General features: G+C 39.7%; 1 protein-coding gene across 1 annotated transcript in view; it reads right to left on the bottom strand.

The window, feature by feature from the left end:
- Positions 1-14,594: 14,594 nt before the first annotated feature.
- The window catches only part of ITGA9 (integrin subunit alpha 9), a 236,714-nt gene continuing 229,784 nt past the window's right edge, over positions 14,595-21,524 (bottom strand). Inside the window, exon 28 of the mRNA XM_075745395.1 lies at positions 14,595-19,584. Coding sequence (XP_075601510.1) covers positions 19,486-19,584 — 99 coding nt within the window. The 3' untranslated portion in view covers positions 14,595-19,485. The remainder of the gene's footprint in view (positions 19,585-21,524) is intronic.

The raw sequence follows: 21,524 nt of genomic DNA, 5'->3' as shown, positions 1-21,524 counted from the left end.
CTGCATCACCCGGGCACCAGCTTCGCTGGGTGCCAGGGCGGACCCGCTGAAATCCCTGGGTCGCAGTGACCTCTAGGGGTAAGATGCACATCTGCAGGATTCCCCCAGTTCTGGGTGAAAAGCGGGTTTTTTGGTTTTTTTTCTTCTACACAAAAGGAGCCTCCTGAGGATTTTTTTTTTTTTTTTTTTTCCTGAGGATCATCCAAAAATCCTCCACGAGGAGCTCTCCAGTGTATCCAGATATTGGAAATTGTGAATAAGTCTTTCCATATATGAACTTGACACAAAGAGGTTGCTGCTCAGAAAACAGATTAATGTAATAAACTCAGTGAGAACATGATCTCAGAGTGAAAAAAATTTAAAATAAATAGAGTCAGACCTCTGTCTGTTGAACACAGTGGTAAAACTCACACTCACTTTAGTGAGTAAAGGATGCGAGGGGCGACTGCCTTCCATTCTTTTATTGCTACCCAGAAGTCCAGACACAGTCCTGCAAGAAACATAATTTTTTAAAAAATAAAAAAGCAATCCTTGGCATCTAAAGGCAGATCATTTGTGTGTGTTGTTCTGTGAGAGCCCGTTTCCACTTTAAAACATTGAGAATCCAAATTACCATTTATTTGGACTCCTTTCTCTTGCCAGACCAGTATAAAAAGTCTGTAAGGCAGAGTAACGTGTGTGCCGGCAGGTTATGTTTTAGCACACTCCCCACTGCACGAGGAATTAAAAGCTCAGTCCCTGTTATTTGTAAAAGTTGTGTAATTAATTTGTAGCATGCATCAAAAGGCTCTGGGGAACTGGAATGCATTAAATTACTGATTTTTACTATTGTTCAACCAAGCTATACTCCAGTTCTCAGGGAAAAGACAGGGGACTGTAAACTGGAGGTTGTAACTTCTAAATCCCACTTACAGTCTTGTGCCAGCTGCCACCAAGCTCCAGGCTCTTTCTGGCTATTCCCAGGCTTCTCCCCAGAGGTGGCCTGGCCCATACTGGTATTTCAGAGGTGAACATTCATAAAGAGCGGGGTTACACACAGAAAACCAATTTTCTGATCTTTTCACCGGGCATGGAGGACTTTCTGATGCTAGCACAGGTGGAGCATGGCTGCACGTCTTCTTCAACACCCTGGCAGAACTTGAGGTGTCTCACCACAGGGGTGTCCATGGTGCCTGAAGACACAACTTGCAAAGCCTTACGAAGTCTGGACATTAGACATTTGGATCCGATGTGTGAGATGAGAGGAAGAGGAGGCGCAGTAGCGGGCCAAAGGAGAAGACAGAAAGTGTGGTGCCCTGTCCACATGGCTGCTGAGGAGCAGGCTTCCACCTCCTTCCACCATGGAAGAGCCTTGTACAGGCAAAGGTATTTAGGTGACTGATCTGGTTATTTCCCCAATGTAATTTTACTGCTATTAAAGATTCAAATAATATGAACCCCTCTGGAAGGAAAAAAAAATATTAATAAAATAACAAACAAAAGAGCAGCTAGTTAGACGAGCAATATGATTGGATTTATTGGACACAAGACTGCAGACAGGGGAAATACTGCTTGGTATAAAAAAAAAAAAATTAAAAAAAAAAAAAAAGCCCAATGCTTCTTTAAGCAATGGAGAATCAGAGCAAAACAGCCTTGCAAATCAATCATCCATTACAAACCAGAACATATTGGCATCTCAGTCTGCAGTCACTCACGATGGGGGCGAAGTCTCCTGATGCCAGCATTGCTCCAGGCTTTCTGAGACATCTGGTCATTTCACTGAAAGGTGAAGACTCCGAACAGAAGTGAATATACATGAAAATTAATTTAAAAGAGGGGGGAAATCCTCTCGCTACTGCTGTTGGGATGATTTCAGGAAAAAAAGGAGTCAGTGCAATGCAGCGTATTGACTAAGCAACAAGCATGGGGGGGGGGAGTGTAACTGAGCTTGCTGCGCACGGCAAAACCATCATCCAAAGCAATTTGCTGATATTTTCATAACCTTATTGGGAACTGGGTAAAAGAAACAAATAATCCCAACAGAAGTTAACCGACATAACACGAGAGGTCGCTCCAGAACAGGATTACCCGCACTGACAGCTCCCGCTCATCCTGCGCGCTGACAGAACCCCAGCAAACACAGCTACCTCCTAGTGCGAAAGTTAAACCGGATTGCAGACTGGGTTGGGGTTGGGGGTTGGTTTGGGTTTTGGTTTTGGTGTGGTTTTTTTTTTTTTGTTGTTGTTGCCTGCGTGTAGCTTTTTTTCAAACATACATAATTATGCATCCGTGGACAAAACTGCTATTATACTTTTTTTCTCTTCTCCCACTGATACTCAAAAAAATCAGATGGACCCAGACTTGAGCTAATAGCAACGTGCCAGGGTGGGACTAACTCCTGTGGGAGAAAAGGCAGGCATCTTCATCAGTTATATGTTCATTTGCTGGGAGAAATATTATTGCCCACAATAAATAGTGCAGCTTTGCTTCACATACAGGGGTTATCAAATATGGGGGTGGCTGGGGTGGGGGGTGTCACCAAATAACCAAAAAATGAAGAGTAATCAATGGAAAGTAACCAAATCTAGGTACAGTGTCTGACAAGGTCCACCCTGAGTGTCTTTATTCTGTCTTCAGTAGCTTTAAATCTGCCTTTATAAATGAAATCTCCTCAGCCATGGTTACTTTTCTTCTACCAGATTCCCAAGTACAGGAGGAATTGAGTTATTGCCTGTTTTCTAGTCTGTGGAGAGATGCTGCCTCCATTAAACATTGGCTCTCAGCTCTTTCCTCAAATTTATGACTCTTCCTGCAGCATGCAACTTGCTTTCATTGAAAGAAAGCTTGTCATTTTGTTAATAAAATTCACATTTTCAAAGAAAGAGACTGAAACCTCTCTTCTAATTGCCTACACTCATATAAACTAATGATGCTAGGCTGGTAATGAATATGACAAATTCCTGTGGTAATTTGTGCTTCACGCTGGCTCTGTGTGGGTTTGCAATAACATTTGCTACACTAAAAACATGAGGTGAAATCTTGGCCTCATTTGAATCAATGATTTTTTTTTTTTTTCTTCCCCTCTTTCAGCCTCCGCAGGGCTGTGCCATGATGGTGCCTACTGAATTCAGTGGCATTATCTGTTTGATTGCTGTGAACATGGCCATATGGACATATCCTTTGCCACATGGCATCACAAATGAGTATCTGATTTTTTTTTCCCCCCCAAGAATTATAAGATGTTATGCTATGTGATGGTACCATAAAATATTTAGGTTAAGTCCTTGCTCCTGCCAAAATCAACAATAAAGAATTGTGGTGATCCCAAAGGGACAGGATTTCACCCCAAAACACACAGAAGGGCAGCTCTCTAATGGGGCGGCACAGGCGACTTAAGCTCGATTCCTGGAAGCAGCTTTGGTACTGAGTTTTCATTTGTGCAGCTGTGTAAGGATAGTGCACTGCCCTTTCACTGCTCTTTCCCAGCTTTTGTCTGCTTCTCAACACAAGCGTTTTCTGCTTTTTGCTGTAGAAATGTAAGATTTGCTTTCCCCCCCTTCCCCTAAAGTAACAGGCATCCATCAATACAGTCGTAACTAGGTAAAGCTGAGCAGCTTACGATAGACATGGGATCGGGCAAGACGAAACTCTGCCTCGCCTCCATTATGTGATTCTTTTATGCCTTGTAGCAAAATTTCTCGAGGAAAGGGGTGAGTATGCCTCTTATTTCCTCAGTTTCCTGTTATTTTATTCAGGATTTTGTTATTAGAGCAATTGAGATATTATTTGAGAAGAAGAAAAGTGGAATAACAAATATGGATAAAATAGGAGTACGGGAAGGAGGGGGAAAAGTCTCAGTGTGGAAACACAACATACAGCTGGGGAGCGTCTCAGATTTCTTCCACTTCAGTCAGCACCGGGGCAGTATTCATTTAGCATTAAGAAGTATGTCTCAATTGCATCCCCTCCAAGATACAGACTACATACCTATCACAGAAAACTTTCATGCCTAGCATTTATTTAAAAATAAACTGCATTGGGGGCAGCTTAGCCAATGACCTACATAATGCTGAGCTTTTCCCTGACTTCTTCCTCTCTCCCCCCAGTCCCAAATCTTTATTTTCCAGGCATATCTTTGGGAAGGGTATAGTGTGAAGCCAGTGAGGGCGATCCAGATTTCACCTTGTAACCCTGGGCTTTGCATGCCATCACGGCCAGTGCTCGCTGGGCTACGACCGTGGGGAATCATTCGCCTTGGGCAGCATCCCTGGGCAAACTACCGAGGGAGGAGCAGTGGGTCCCTCTTAGCTGCATAGAGCACTTGCGAGAATTGTTACGAGGAAGATGCAAAATATTCTGTGGTAGTATGCGACCGCACAGACGTCTGGCACGAATAACAGAAATTTCTGTTTAAAGGCTTCAGAAAATTCAGTCAAAGGACAGCTTTTCAACAGCCCTGCGTTTCTCTTAATGTCCTTTTTGAAGTCCACACAAAGACAATAAATGCCTGAAATGTGTAACCAACCCAAAATCCCAGCGGCTGTCAGTGAAAAAGTTCTGCCCAGGCTTTTGCATGTAGCTTCCAGTGCTGTGGCCACACTACTTTTTATATAATGGAGCCTGTTACAACTTAACATGATAAAGTGGTGCATAAAAGAACTAAAAAAGGGCAAAACTAATCCTGGGAGTAGCTAATAGCATAAAAGGAGTTTAGCCAGAATAATGAATGCAGCATGGCTGAAAAAAAAAGGAGTGCAATAAGTTTTTGTTTCAGTGTCATTTCTGCACCAAAAAATGAATCAAAGAGGACTAACTTTCTTGATGCGATGCTGACTCTAACAGGGAAATTGGACCGCTGCTTACACATCCAGGTATCTTTCAAGTCACTTGTTCTTACACGTGTTCTGCAGAGGTTACTTGCTTCCTAAAGACTGTAAAAATCCTAATTTCTTTTAAGAGATTATCACAGTTTTAAAAAATAAAGCAGTCAAGACAGCAGAAATTATTTGGGTTTTCTACTTACTAAGACCTGCTCACTAGTAGCAAGTAGCTCTGTGTACACATAAACTTGGCTTTTTTTGAGTTTGTATGGTGTCAGTTTTACCTCCAATGTTTCATTTGGCATGTAGTGCTTGACAGCGCTAGCGCTGGACTGTAAAGTAGACAAATAAAGTTTTGTGGGGAGAAAATGTTCACTCAGAGATTCCTTTGCTGAACATTGCAAAAACCTAGGAAAGGAATATTTAAGACAAGCCAGTGGGCAATCTTCATTCCTTTCCACTTCCAGTATCCTTTCCAATTTCTTCCTTTCCTCAGCCACTTTAACTCCCAATAAAAAATAAATCAATACGTTAAATTAAAAAAAGAAAATCTCCAATCCCTAATGTACTTTATCCAAAAATGTCACCAGGGTCTCTTTCAGAGCAGTTGGCTAAAGCTGCAAGGCTAATGTTCACGTCCATTAGTGAACATTAGAGTTGGTCTGATCTCTAATTTTACAGTCATCTTGCCTTCAATAGCCTGTAGGTTTTCTTTGGCATGCTTCTTGTAATGATAATGAATTGATCACTGCTGGATTGCTCCAGAGCTACATGAGCATTATAGACAGTGGGCTTAATCCTCCTCAGATTTACATTCACTCGGCTGCTCCAATTACGTCTGCTGTGGCTGCGCTGGAAGTGCTTGCCATGAAGAAATGAAAGCACCTAACCTAAACAAGATGGTTTTTTAACAGCCGAATATTTTAACTTTTTTTTTTCTTTTTTTTCTCTTTTTTTTCACTTTTCTTTTTTTTCCTCTCTCTTTTTTTTTTTTTTTTTTTCTGTCTAGGATTCCTGGTCTATCCAGGTTTCAAGTAGTCTGAGGTTTGTTATACCCATAATATAGTGTTTGAAGTTGCAGACTGACCTGAGGACATGCCAAACAGTGGAAGAAAGGATCCCTGCCCTATCAATTTGGCAGTTTCTACAGCCCCAGACACCAGGTCGATAAAACGAATAAATACAGGAAAGTAGAGTGGGATGAAACAGTAAGACACGGGGCATTACAGTAAGCGACACAGCAGGATGCTGTTGTGTTATTATTGTAGGCATCATGAGAGATAAGCAATTTACGGAGATTATCCTAATTATCCAAAGTAGCTTTGAATATACTAGTGACTCAAATTGAGGACAAATGAGGGGAGTATTATGTTAGAAGATATGACCCATATTTTCTTAACCTAGCCTACAGTTTTAAGGCTATTACAGCACACCACTGCTTGAGCAGGGCATAGACTCACTATTTGGCAAAGTTAGGTGGTGCATTTTTTAGCAATTTAGGTCAGACTAGTAAATATGAATTACAATGAAATATCTGTCTGATACCAAAATGGATACTACTTTAAAACCACAGCTATCATTCAAAGCATGTTCAGAAGGGAATGACAAAGAGAATGCTACATCATACTAGAACAACTTGCTTTTAAATTGTAGGGCTAGTGTCACTTTCGCTAAAAAAAAAAAAAAAATATTTTGTGTTTCATTCTTCTTTCACACTCATTGTGTTGACCATGGAGTTTTCAATGACTAGCAGATTTTTTACATCATTGAGATCAATCAGTAGCATAAAGATCAAAATCCTGTAGGATCTTCTAACTCTATAGGACCTTTGGAGCATTTCTTTTGTTTCACACAACAGGGTCTAGAGCTTGGAACATCTGGGCACTAGTGTAACATCTGTGTACAAACAACAGCAGCTCAGGAGACAGGTAGATAAGTCTGCTGTTATTCAGCTTTAAAAGTACGTATTTAAAATTGCCCAGTAGTTAATTTAAGGTGAGAAGTGTTGGTGCTCTATAAGAAATGAGTTTTTGATGCCTGCCTAGTCCCTGGTAAAAATATGCCAGCACTAAACTGATTATTTATTTAGTCATAACTTCTCCTTTTAGACGTGTCTGCTGTAACAGGCTCAAGGACTAAGCCTGATTCTGCTACGCAGCACATGCACGTCCACATTACCGTTGACAGTCCCATCAAAATTTTACTCACAGGTGAAAATGAGGATCCAGCTTCACATTCCCACAGCATCTCTTGTTATTTCAGTATTCAAATGCTTGTTATGGCAACACTCATCACAACGCTGGTGGTGCTTTGAGGGCCTACCTGCTCCCCAGGGAGAAGACTTGGTCCTTCAGAGCTTTCATTCTGCCACCTCTCAAAGTGCTACTTCTCCGCTGGAAAAAAAAAAAAAAAGAAAAAAAAGAGTGGGGAAACAAAGCATAAACATTTATTAGCACTTCACATTATGTGATTACTGCAACACAAAGCCATGGAAGAAGCAGTCATCACCCGCTGTTTTGAGACTCAAGTTACAATTTCAAATTACAGTTCTTCAATGTTCTTTAGATGGACATCTTCAACTTTCAATCATGTTCCTGACTAGCCTTTAGCAGCACTTTAGCCTTTAGGATGAGCTAAGCAAAGTAGAATTCATTTTGTTGTTGTTATTAATACTGTTGATTGGCATCTGAAGGACAGTTTTCCTCTGGGAACAACCTGAAATGTTTTGCTGCAGTAACATATGTTCAGGGTGGCAGGGGGAAGGTATTTGCTATCGACTATATGATGTGAGAATGCTAGACAGTAAAACAAGTTATAAAGAGCTATGCCAGAAGGAGCAAAAACTTTAAATGACAGAAACTAACAGAATGATTAGGTATCATTTTGGTGAGGCTTGAGATGACTCAAAATGACATTAGGAAATTGGATCTTTGGAGTACTTGGTATTGGATACTTGGGATATTTGATATTGGGAGCCTCTCATAGGTTTAGTCTGAAACAGTAATTTTCTTTAGAAGTAGTTTTTTGGGGAGGCAAAAGAGCTATTGGAATAATCCACCCTCCAAATGCAAAAGGAAAGACACAAAGATCAAGATTTTAAAAAATCCCCAGTCTCCTTTTAGTCTTTCTTATTCTCTGTTATTATGTTCTACTATTCTAAGACAGATGACATCTGACTTACATGGAAATGGGGATTTTTTTTTTTTTTTCTACTTCTATGGAAATAAGAATTATTTTTTATCATTATTACAACTACTGAAACAAACCAAAAAGAGGTCCCTTAGGAAGCCAGAGGACATGTGTGGTGCCGTAGCTCATCTGAAGAATTTCCCGCCCCTGCCTTGCTGATGGAGGCCAGCTGAAAGCCATAAGGATGTACAAATGCCTGCTCTGCACCAGACCTAAGGTCCATTGTGGTGGTTTAACCTTGGCTGGACAGCAGGTCTCCACCAAGCAGGGCAGGGAGGGGAGAAAAATAAGATGGAAAAAACCAACCCCAACTCGTGGGTCAAGATAAAGGTAGTTTAACGTAGCAAAAGGCCACGTGCAGAAGCAAAGCAAAAAGCAAAAGATTACTCTCTACTTCCCATCAGCAGGCAATGTCTGGTCGCTTCCTGGGAAGCAGGGCTTCAGTACGCATAGCGGTTACTCCGGAATACAAACATCAAAAAATGGAATACATCCCCCCCCCCGGTTCCTCCCCCTATTTCTCAGCTTCTTATTGCTGAGCAGATGTCATATGGTATGGAATATCCCTTTGGTCAGTTTGGGTCAGCTGTCCTGGCTGTGTCCCCTCCCAAGATCTTGCCTACCCCCCCCCCCCCCCCCCCCCCACTGCTTAGGCAGGGAGAAATATTGGAGAGACAGATTGATGTGTGCTGGCGCTGCTCAGCAGTAGCCAAAACCCTGGTGTGTTATCAACACCTTGCTAGCTACCAATACACAGCACAGCGCTGTGAGGGCTGCTATGGGGACAATTAACTCCATCTCAGCCAGACCCAATACATCCATCTTGCCCAGCATCCTGTCTCCAACACTGGGGGCAAACATGAAGAAACAAGAGCAGGTCAAGTGGAGACTGACTTTTCCCCAGCACACTTGTCCTACCTCCAGTGCAGAAATCACTGGGATTTCCTGAGCCAGAGGTGATCTATTTTCTTTTAATAGCCATTAGAGGATTTTTCTTTTACATGTCAGTTGGTTTCACATTGAAAGCAAAATCAATGAGGTAAAGTCTGAGTATTTCCTGTGTATTCTCCACATCCCAGAACCACCCCCATTTACATATACACCCTAACCACTGAGGGCCAACATGTTTTGCCGGTATAAAGGTGCACACATTGCTTCTTCATGACAGTCGTAGGATTCTGTACCATTACAAAAGCACTTTAATCCACCTAGAGTTCTCTGCACCAGGTGTTACGGAAATAACCTCTAAAAATTTACAGCTATAAATATAATAAATATATAAATAAAAAACTACATTTAAATCAGAGTCATGTAGGTCTTGGGTAATTGAAAAGTCATTGAACTGAATAGAATAGTTCAGTTGGAAGGAACCTACAATGAACATCTAGTCCAACTGAGTTAGTAAATAGTACTTGAGCAATTTCCAAGAGCCTTAGCCTAAACCCAATGCTACTCTCTCAAGGAATAACAACATCAAGAGTTAACTAGTGAAAGAAATTAAGACAGAAAGAAGTAACTCCAGATTCTTTCATGGCGCTTAGCCTACACTATTCTTTCCTTAGAACATATGTGGGCTTTTCATTTGGGTGATTTTATTTTTCATTTTATTGAAGAAAAGATTATTCCAAACAGAAATGTTTAATAACTAATAGTGTCCTTTTCATAGTATATCACTGCTTTTGTTACCTGTCACAAAAATAAATCATTATTTTTAAAAACACTGCTAGGATTTTATTACCCTGTTGTAAGACTATGTTCTCTGTATGGTATGCCAGCACTCAGAAGAACATGACAGCTATGCTAGTCAGAAAATTAACCAAAGAAATCAATTAAAATAACATTTCCAATGCATACTAAGATAACTTAGGCTGGCAATCAGAGAGATAAAGAGCAGATCATTCAATGGGCAATATGTTCATATGCCAATCCAAACCCTATTGCACGCACACACACACAAAATAAATTAAAAAATAAAAGGTCCATCTTAAATGAGCACCTACTGAAGGCCGCTTTGGTACACCTAGTACCAAATACCTGTCTGGTTACGAAATTTCAGATACTCAACATCTGGGGAGATATTTATCTTGTTATATAAAACATGCACCTGGCCCCTTAATTATCAGCTATAATTGACAACTTCACCATCTCAAAGCACTTTTTTTCTGCCCATACTGCATTGCTGAAAATAATTAGACAATAATTAATGGTGCTTTAAGTGCATCATATCTTAGGAAAGACTCCAAACATAAATAAGACTAATGGGTGTTTTGGTCACCTAACATGCAATCTGCACCAGTTGGGAATTTTCTGATTAAAAGATTCACTGAAGTCAAACTGCTTTATGCGTTTTTATATCAGTTTCAGTTAATTTATGTCAAAATACAGCTAAAGCTTCTCATGGAGAACCTCTCTGATTCTCTTCCAGCTCACCAAACATGAAGGCATCATGCTCCAAAGATCTACAGCTCCAGACATAGCCATGGGATGGTTCCCTTGAGCTTGTAACAACCTTCTCCATGGGACACATATGATATTTGAGTTCCAGGCTTCACAAAATGGTAGATTAAAAGCTCCTGAGAAAGGTCATTTGTGCTAGAGTTTTCAATTATGTCCTTCATCATTCAAGGCATCTCATAGAGAGCTGGTAACCTTCATGGAGCCAGGAGAGCCAGTATTATGTACAGGTGATCTACAAGGCATTGGACAAGGAATTTTATACCTCAGCTGGAAAACAGTGTCTTCTTCTGGTCAACCATAATCAAGAAAGATCAACTCAGAACAGGAAGGAAGGAAGGGAACTATTTAAATTAAAGGACCTTGTTGGCAAGAGAAGAAATTGGGATGAAAATGACCATTAACAGCACCATCAAAATGAGGTGCTAGAATAGTCTTCTAGCAAGAATAATAAGGAAAAGAAATTTAAGTGGTTCTACTGGACCTTGTTCAGTTAGTTCATAAAACAAAATACATAGAGTAGTTGCCAAAGAAAATAGGAGACTGGACTTGAGGACCTTCCAATGCCATGTTCCTAATTGCATTTCAGAATTTCCAAACAAAATGTTTACACTATTCTGAAGGGCTGAGGCTTTGGCAGGCTTGGCCTTTTTATATGATTTGTCTACATCCAAAATAATTTTCAGTCATATACACGTGTATCTAGCTATTGGTCACACATCCGTCCATCCATCCAAAAGAAGCTGAGTAAAGGACCACAGTGCCTGACACAACCTCCCACAGGCCTCAGAACTACTGATACAGTTGGGAAAACTGCCAAGTTTTCAGAAGGACAAATCTTTCTTTGGGTATGAAACAAGGTGACACATTTCAAAGTAAGTGTAAGTCACTTTGAAAAAAATCACATAAATTTAAGTTAGCCCTCTTATTTGGACAAATTGAGAGAAAAGGGAAATAACATGAAGCAGAGGAGAAATGTAAGAAGAGGTCAGGTGAAAAAGTTGGTAGTGTCTGTAGGATGGGAGAGTGGGACAAGCACAGTGGAGAAGGCAGTGGAGTATGAGACAAGGTTACTGTAAGGTGACATGTGCCACCTGGTCAAGGTGAAGCATAGGTCTCTCCTTTGATGAAGCCTTGTCATGGACACAGTCTTGAGCTAAGAAACAGGCTAACAAGCTACCTTGATGTTGGCATTTGGGAATGTCACAAAAAACTTGTATTTTCTTACACTGTTAGATGCAGTCTCTCATCCACCCCCACCCCCCCCACCCCGAAAATTAAAATGGGCAAAAGTATTTTACCCCATTTCTATCATCTTCTATGCAACCAATATATAAATTTCATGAACTTAATACTGAGCAGGTATTCTGATCTCTTACTAGGCAATTATTCTATTGCCAGCTTCCTATTCTGTGCCATTCTGCTAAAATCAACACAGCAAAATACATAAGAATTTTAGCCATCAGCCTGATTTTTCAAGTTAGATAAAGGTAAAGGGACAGATCATGTCCAGTTCTCAACTGCCCCATCTACATTGAGAGACTGGTGTAGGACAGACCACATCCTCCCTATGAAGTGGTCTCTTTGCTGGATAAAGTGATCACTTTTTTACTATTCTTTTTCTCTTTCTGAATAAAGCACGGAGCAGCATCATTAGGATTGAATTACACAGCTCTCAGATAGCAAACCCAGAGGAATACTTTTTAAACGACAGAAATTACTGTACATTACCACTTATGCAGATTAGTGCAAAGCTTGTCTCATGATGTGTGTCCTTCAGCTTCAAGGGAGCCTGTTTGAGTCCCTTCTCACTTGTGTTAGTATAAATCTAGAATAATTTCATGAAAGTCAATATATCATATCTGAATACATGTCTGCAGCAGGGAAATCTCTGCTCAGGGTTACTACTTCATTAATTTCTGATTCTTTACAGCTGTTGAACTGCTGGTTAACTTACCAAAACATTGCACATCTAGAAGTTCAGGCATTAAAACGACACTAACTACATCAAAAGCAAAGAAGAAATGAACTGGAAATCCATGAATTAATCCTTTCAGATAGTCACAGGAAATTTTAGCGTGGCTAAGACATGAAAAACTAATTTCCATTGCTCTTTTGTTACGATGATTCATTTCCTCACTATCATGCTTTACTTCTGTCAAAACCTCTTGCAAATAAAATCTCCATTTGCAGCCATTTAAAATGTTAAAACCCTGGATGTTCAGGAGTGATAGCTGCTTTTGTTGTGTTTTAATTCTGGTAGCAAGCCAACTGGGGCCAGAGGACCCTAAGTTCTACTTTGCCTCTTTCATGACTCCCACAACGCTCTCCTTAGTCATCCTGGCACTCAATATCTAGGGTGTTATGGTCACTCAAAATTTTCCTCAAGTCAAAACACCTTACCTAGGACTACTCAGGTCAGTATCCACCCCACTAGACCCAAAAGGTGTGGGGAAAAGTAACTTATCTCTTTCCAATGGGGTATTTCACTACTAGATGGAAAAGACGTAGCAGAGGAGCTCCCGTTACGTCCAATCCTAAGAGCAGGCCAATGGCCGGTGTAGGAAGCCAAAATGTCGGACCAACTCCAGTCCTACACGAGCCAGGCTGACCAGCGCGCTAACAAATGAGCTGGTTTTTTCCATGGTAAAAGAACAGCTTCCTTTTCTTGAATCTTCATCTAGTTTTGATCTAGTTCTTCCCTTCTTGGTGAAACTGGAAGAAACAAATCTGCAAAAGGTTTGGGTTTTGGGGTTTTTTTTTTTCCCTAAAACAAAGCCACTTTGTCATAGAAGTCCTAAGAGGTTCTTAAAAGCCACTTAGGGGGGAAGGCAACACACAAAAATCCTGCAATGTACAGACTGCTGGTTCGTTGTTGTTTTTAAATTAAAAAGAAAAAAGGCGAGCGAGCCCCACAGAGGGCACTGTTAGCTCATCAATCCTCCGTCCCCAGGAGGGGACAGCCACGACTGCTTACACACACACCCATGCTTACACAATAACAAAAAGCTACTAGTACACCTAAAAGCTTCTGGTTATTATTTCAGCTGCTGCTGCACTAAAGCTTCCACTAAGCTCCAAAAGCAAACTGTGCATTGCATTCCTCCCTGCAGCAGCATCCTTCTACCAACTTTTGCCCAACAATACTTTCTTTCCTCTGCAGAAAGCTTTCCTGAGAACTTTTTTTTTTTTTCTTCACTTCGAAGGGCGCTACCTACATGCCAGGACCCTCATCTACTTGGAGCTCCCCTAAATACCTTTGGCTTTGTGGTACACAAAGCCACGGTCTTCTACCAGTCACAGGTTAGGTCCTAACTCTGCCCACCCTGTCCATAGATATTTAGCCGACAGCCTAACGCAGAGGAAACAGGCTGTTTCTGTACAGCAGGAAAACATTTAAACACTTACACAGAGGGTCTCCACGAAAAGCAGAGAATGGAGCCGAAGATGAGGAAAGGGAGAACCTGAAATTTCAGGTTTGGTTTTTCGCTTTTGTTTTAGAATGAAGGTTCCGGTCAGTTCATATTTTACCGCAGAGGCTTCACCCATCCTCAAAATGATGAGAAAACTTTGATGGGACCTCTAACAGGTATTAGAAACACAAAGAGGATCTCCACATGGAGATCAACCAGCTTCTTTTACTGCTTCTATACAGCTTCTACTCCCTTTGACAAAGCAAGCATGGGGATGTATGCAGTTGAAGAAAACCTTTCAAGTGTCTTACTTAGCTACTCAGGGAATAAAAATCCTTGCAGAAAAACATACATGAAGCTGAATAGTCTGACTTTCATCCAAATTCATACAGACTGAAACAGAACTCAAGTTATACAGGTTGACACTCTTATCATCGGGCAGTATCACCACCACGTGGGGGTTTATTTGATGTTGATAGAGCAATACTGTTGAAATATAAATAATTCCCACTGCTATTATTTTCTTTCCATGGTTTTACAATATTGTAGTCACGCTAGTTATAGTCTCCAAAGAGCTTGATTTTATACAAGTCATAAAACTATGACAAAATATGTCCATTATCCACACGCAGATAAACACACGCATATACCATTTAATTCAAACATACATGAGAAAATGTCTCACCTGATTAAAGGAAAAATACTTGAGCTGGACAGGACAATAAGTGACAAAACGATATTATTAGGATAATTTTGCAGCCACTTTTTATTCCAAAAAGTTGTATTTTTGTAAACCTGACATTTCCAAAACAGTGCAAGTGAATTATAATACAGGTGAGCACGAGCTTCTAAATACAGGTGACATCAATAAGAGTGAACACATTCTTCCAACCACAAGTTCACAAAAAGAAACATACAATTTTACAATACATAAGGAGTGACATTCTAAGAAAAAGGAGTGACCATGGTGTGTGTACCCTACTGCATATGCAAACCATGCTCCAAAAGCAATTACAGTATTCATGCCAGTTTAATCAATGTACACTAAATGAACCAAATTCTACTTTCATTTATATCCAAGAAACCCTAGCGAGTGGATGAACTTGGACAAAGGTAGAAATCAGTTCCATAACTCCCTTAAATCCTTTAGCGAAAGCAATGTTATATGTTCCCACGCCACATGGATACTATGCTTGAAACTTGTGCAAGACTCCAAAATGTGCCCATAAACAGAAGACATTCAAGAAAGTCAACGCTAAATATTGCCAAACGCAATCTTTGCGCAACTGTTGCTTTCAGGAAGACGAGTTAACCTGCACATCACTGACTTGCATGTAGGGTCCTTCCCATTCACGTATCAAGGCAGAGAGGGTTGTCCTCATTGGTGTGCTCGGCATTGCAAAAGCCTTTCCCACTTTTGAGATGAAAGGATTGCTGAAGTGGTTTAGAGTCTTGGGGTTCACATTAAGCACAATTTCTCTCTCAGATAATCCAAGTGCTTACTTTGAGTGCTTATCCAAATGCCTCAAAGTGAGGCGTTTTCAATTCGGAGGCTGCTCCAGTATTTTCTACAGTATTTGCTGACTTCCTTTTTGTAACTGAACAAATTAAAGACTAGTTTATTCAGAAAAAACATAGCTAGTATTTTTGTTAGCTACAATGGCCAAGTACCAGAGCATACTTGTGACAGCCTCAGAGTACACTAGCCCTGCCATAGCTTGGGGTGAACCGATGGAAATTCACTTCCAAGAGCAGAAACTTGGTTTTCCAAATGAAATGGTCACAAAACATGTCGTGAAAGGTGGCAAATGCTTTCTGCTCTTGGGAAGTGAAATTCATCCCTGTGCCGTGGGCGACCAAAACTCTGAAATGACTGTGATCATCTTGATATCAGGATGGAAATTAAATGGGGTTGCAACAGCATGGGCTCTGCAGTAAGTGAATTTTTCCTTAATTTTCCCCCTCCTTTCCTCCTGATCACATTTTTCTGAAATTGTATTCTTCCTACCATAAAAGCAACTTGAAGGGTACTATCCATAAGAAGATACCCTGCACATTGCAAGCTTCGGGGCTTAAACAAAAGATCACTCAGGTGCCAGATGATGCATTTGAAAACGTTACTGCCCCACTTCTAAGCTTCCAGCCGCATAGTTTAGAGCCAGTGCAAAGTAAGCCTGTTGCAAAAAAAATTGCAATGCCAATTCAGCAAACCTTTCAATGAAGTTATCCAAGACAATTGATGACTTTGTCCCAAAATGGATTAACTGGAGAGAACCAGTTAATCAGTCACCAGTACAGTGACTACCCCCAGCTCTGCCACGCAAGCAGTACAGCACAAAGGAACTAACAAGCAGCCGACAGATGGGAAACTCCAGAGCCCTAGAGGCAATTTCCAAAGTAACCATGTCTCTAGATTTTGATACAATTACATTTATCACTATTTCTTAATTTAAAAAAACCCCAACAACTAGCAGATCTATAGCACAGCTATTTTCTACACATTCTTGAAGTATATTATGTTTTCTTAAGATTTTTCAGTTAGAAACTGATTGCAACCAACTGATACTAGTGGGTTTTTTTGTTTGGTTGGTTGCTTTTTAAGGAGTGGAAAGGTGCATCTACAGGGTTTTAATACTAAGTACTGGTATGTTTCATTGTCAAATCTCACTATTCTAAGTGGAACCAACCAAGAGCACCAATGGAATTTGATCAAAAAAAAAAAAAAAAAGAAAAAAATTAGTATACATATAAACCCAAAAGCATTTGTGGCAACAGAGGTACCGAGTACCTAACAGTGATGGTACTACAAATTTATGGATTATTTCAAGAATATGTCACTAATATGGCCAACAACTAGGTTTTCACTGAGTGACAACGTGTGCTGGATCAACAGTAGACAATTCAAGTCAGAGATCAAAAAAGTCCAGTGTGGGCTCAATCAAATGGGATTGAATTTTGTTTTTTACTTCAAGCAAGTAAGAATAACATTTTTGCCTTGAGCCAAATAAAAAATAAAAATAAAAAAATTGTACAGCATAATATGATATGCTAAATGGGTATTTTACCTTTTTTAACTCTTTTCTTCATATACTTTAAAAAAAGATGTTTCAAAGAATAACTAAATCTTGATTTCTAAAATACTGTAATGAAGCATTTTTGGCAGATTTGAAAGTAATTTTTTGTTTAAAAAGTGGAAACGAGGCATTTCAACTTTTCAAAGGGAATTTCCTCCTTTTTTTTGATGGCAAACTTTCAAATTCAGTTAAATTCATAAACAGTTTCACTTGTGCCCTGAATTATTTTTTCAGCAAATTTAGGTTTTAGTAATCTTTTGGGGCTCAGTTTTAGAGAGGGCAGATGATACTGAAAATTCTTACATTTGAATTAATGGACTTTGTTTTTTTTTTTCCAGCAAGTATTTTAAGCAATTTCTTATTAAATTCATACTTGTGACTCAATCTCATACCCAACCTCTATCTGTCAGTCTTAGGTATTTTTCAACCACAGAAAAAAATAGACACATTAGGTTTAAATACTAGCAAAACTAACTGATGTCAGAAATACCATGCTGTGAGGAATTCAATAGCCTCTAATACAACAGTGCAATCAAAGGTCATCAGCCTTTTGTTTTTGCACTTTGATTAAAAATCTGCAGTCCACTACACGTGGTTATAATAGGATTTGGCCTCAGCAGGTTGTTTTTTTTTTTTTCAGATTCTGGCTTAAACGATCATTTGTTATACAAAATCTGTCAAATTACCAATGATTGTTTTAAGACAGATATCTGAATAGTCTAATAGCTTTTCTTGTCAAATGTTGAATCAATACACCTCATTCACTTAAAAACCATCTTCTGCCTAATGGGTGCAGATAGTTAAGTTAATAAATATTGATCAATACTGTAGTAATAGCAGGCACTTAATGCCAGTTGGTGGGGGGGAAAGCAAACAGGAATATGGATGTGGTTATTTTTTTTAAATTTGAAGCTATAATGAATTTGGCAAGGGAGAGCAAGAACAAGGCCTGATCTCAAGCAGATTTCTTGCATGTTCTCTGCATTCAAGTTTCCAAACCTCCAGCAGTTCTTTTACCTTGCCCTTATGGAAGAAGACATCCTCCAACCATTCATTCCTGCTTCTCCTTCACCTTCTACCATAGAGCTTGACCCTTCTTCCCCTTAAATGGATTTTATACCAATATGACATTTACTTCTTATTTACACAAGGTGCAAAGTACAAGTAGAATCTAAACCCAAGTCTTACAGAGTTCCACTATTTCTATTCAGAAATCCAAGAGCTTTTTGAAGAAACATGGTTGAATTCATTACAACTAAGTTTCTTCTAATTCAGCAAAGTATTTGCTAAGGAATTACCAGTGAACAAAGTAGCAATCTGAGATCCTGTAATGTCTGCACCTTGACTAAACTTCCTTCTTAATGCTTGTTGGAAGGATGACATTCAGTACTAGGAACACCCAGATAGAGAATCTCAAGATCCAAAGATCCAAACATTTTAACCCTTGCATCTACTTATCTCTCTTAACATTATCATATAAACAAACTCATGACTCATGTATAAAACTCACAAGGCAGACCTAATTCTCATAGCTTGTAGCAATTTATCACTTGCTTTGATAGCAACAGATCACGGTCATTAACAGTAGCTTTAAAACTATCCTTAACATTAATATTAATATGGCTCCATTTATTTATTTATTTATTTAAAATTCCAGCAAATTTGTCAATGCCATAGTGGTTGGCCCAATTATAGCCTTCTGGTATCTCAATTGTACAGTGCTAGACCATCATCAAAGCACTACAGACTGCAAGAGAAAACTTTCCAAATGCTTTCTTCAGTGAGCCAAAGCAAGCTACAAGTCTTGCTACATGTCACCGAGGAAGCATTTTTGTCCTCTCCCATTCAGGCCAGTAAAGGATAGACTCAGATACAGAACATCACATCTGTGTAATACTTTAGGTTCTTTAGTTTATAAATCAAACACCAAATTCAACTAAAAAAAGAGATAGTGAAAAGACTTTGGCTTATTGCCATTAAATGGTCTATATACAACATTACCAAGCCTTGTGAATTAAGCATATAGGATTTCAGCTACTTTTATCTGCAAATCTCTCTTCTCTCTTGCATTGAAGTTTAAAAGTACAATAAGATTTATATATACATATATGTATTTCCAAGGATTTAGCCAGATATCAGTGCTTGAGTGAACTATATAGCTATTCAATAGAAACTATAAAACATTGATACAAATATAAAGACATAATCAATATAAAAAGCTTATATTTATAAAAAATATTTTTAGGTAACAGTCTTCCCCTGAGGGTATACCACATAGTTGGATTCATAAATATTGCTCTGCACTGCAGCTTGGTTACCAAAGTTCAAAGTTCAGCTCTTAAATGAAGTATAAATCGCTCCAGTCACCTGACACGGCTGCAGTGGTTGCCTCAGGATATGTTCCCTAGCTTGTTGGAGTGATAAAGACACAGCATCAATGGGGTCTCCGAAAAATCTGGAGAAGATTCCTTCTTCCACATATGGAAGATACGAGAGCAGGACCTATAGGCTAGCAAGCATGTGGCACATGACTGGGCTTTAGTTTTTGCGGGCAGTTCACTGATTTTTCTGGACCCAGTCCCAACTATCTTCATTCTCCTTTCTGCTCTTTTCGGCCTCAATAATTTCTTTGTACCTCCGGCGGAAGAAGCCCACCTGCAAATCAAGAAGAGATGACAGTGGTAAGTAATAGTATAATTAAATCATAGAATCATAGAATCATAGAATGGTTTGGGTTGGAAGGGACCTTGAAGATCATCTCGTTCCAACCCCCCTGCTGCGGGCAGGGACATCCTCCACTAGAATTGAAACTTACTTTGTCAGAAAATGGTGTGCAGGAAAAAATAGCACAGGTGTTAATATCTAGTATCTCCTAGTGCCAATCTGGAATCATAGCTCCTTGTTTACATCAATATAAACGAGATCAAACCAGATCTCAAATCTTCACAAGTACTCTGCTCCTTATAGATGAACTACTCTGAGGGAAGAGTCCTCCTATATGAAACATGATTTTTTAAAAAATGCACGTAAAGTATTTCTAATAAACACAGACCAGAAGAGGCAGATACAGGTTTATTGGTTTCCAATAAAGACTAAGGCAAAATTTGGATCTGAACCTAAAGCCAGGCTAGCACCTGGGTCCTGAGTAAATGTCGCCAGAGTTTTATGAACTGTACTCTCAGTGGCTACAACTGCACAAAACAGCAAAGATCAGAGGAATACAGTACGCCCACCTCCCAGCATCCAAATTCCAACTATTAGCCTTTTTTATAAGAAACCCTCTTCCAGAAAAGCCAGCACGGTCTATTACCTATCACAGGTGCTCCACTACCTTTCTGAAGAGCTCTGCTGCTATTTTGGCGTACCTGTCTCCAGAACTATCAGCCCACTGCTGTGCAACCACAGGTACTTCTCTTCCTGCCAGTAATCACTCTAAGTTCAGGTCTCAAATCTTCTATTTAAGAATCATTTACTTTAAGATGCTTTGGAGGAAACAGATAGCTTCAGACTCTTCTTTTTACTAAATTATTTCCCTTGTCCCATTGCTGCCAGTTGTGTAATCTGCAGCTCAGAAGGCAAAATACAAGCCTGATCCTACAAAATGCAGAGCATCAACAGTAACTCCTCCACAAGCTTTCAAGATGCTGCAGGGCTGATAATCGCTTTTGCGTATCTTCTTGTTTCCCAAACCCTTGTACTTAGTTAAAGAAATGCAAGTGGTTTTCATTTCAGTTTGGATAAAAACCTTTCGTATCTCTGGTTTTTTAAGTCTTTCAAATAAACAAAAACGATTTTAATAACAGACTTTGGAAAGCATTCAAGAATAACTCCTCAAACTTAGCAGTGTGCTATTGAGACCATTGAATCAATATTTTGTTCATCATAATTAAATATTTATGTAACTCCTACCACTCTAAACCTGTTTTCTTACTCCTGCTGGGTAAAACATGATGCTTTAGTCTTCCTTTATCAACCAGTTATTGCCATCCTTTATTCCCAAATTGCCTATATGTAGAAATATTTTATGCTATTTTGTCACTACTAAGTTTCTGTTAAGTTGGGCTTTTTTAGCAACTTTAATTTTCTTCAAGTATATTTTAACTCACAGGGGTCTGAAAAGCAACTTGTTCAAACTCCTGAGGGTGCTTCTCCAGCAGAGCTCCCTAAAGCCCAGGTCCTTGCTGGTGGTCTCAACTACATCCTGAATCCACACCAACACAAGACCAGACACACCGTGTCCTCTCACCACCCCTTACCTCTGCTGCTTGGCTTCTGTGCAAAGGATGCAGAAGCTGCAGTGTAGTCTAACAAGCCCCTTTTTTTGGATAAGTGTGGATCACAGCCCTGGGGCATGCTATTAATCTAGAGATAGGTGTACCCTGCTGAGTACATAGATGTACATTACATGCACACCTACAACCACTTTATAAATACACAATAGGTAGGCATACCCATAAGTGCCTATGATCTCAATTTTAGAGGTCCCGTGACCTTCTGGAGGCCCCCATGAATAACTGGAACTAGATCTTAAAAGTCATTTGTTCATAGTCTTGTGCACAAACTATGGACATAGTCTCTTTCCCATCTATCATAAG

This window comes from Balearica regulorum, chromosome 2 (assembly GCF_011004875.1).
Source record: "Balearica regulorum gibbericeps isolate bBalReg1 chromosome 2, bBalReg1.pri, whole genome shotgun sequence".
Lineage (NCBI taxonomy): Eukaryota > Metazoa > Chordata > Aves > Gruiformes > Gruidae > Balearica > Balearica regulorum.
The sequence above is the reverse complement of the archived record's forward strand: the minus strand, read 5'-3'. Positions and strand labels throughout refer to the sequence as shown.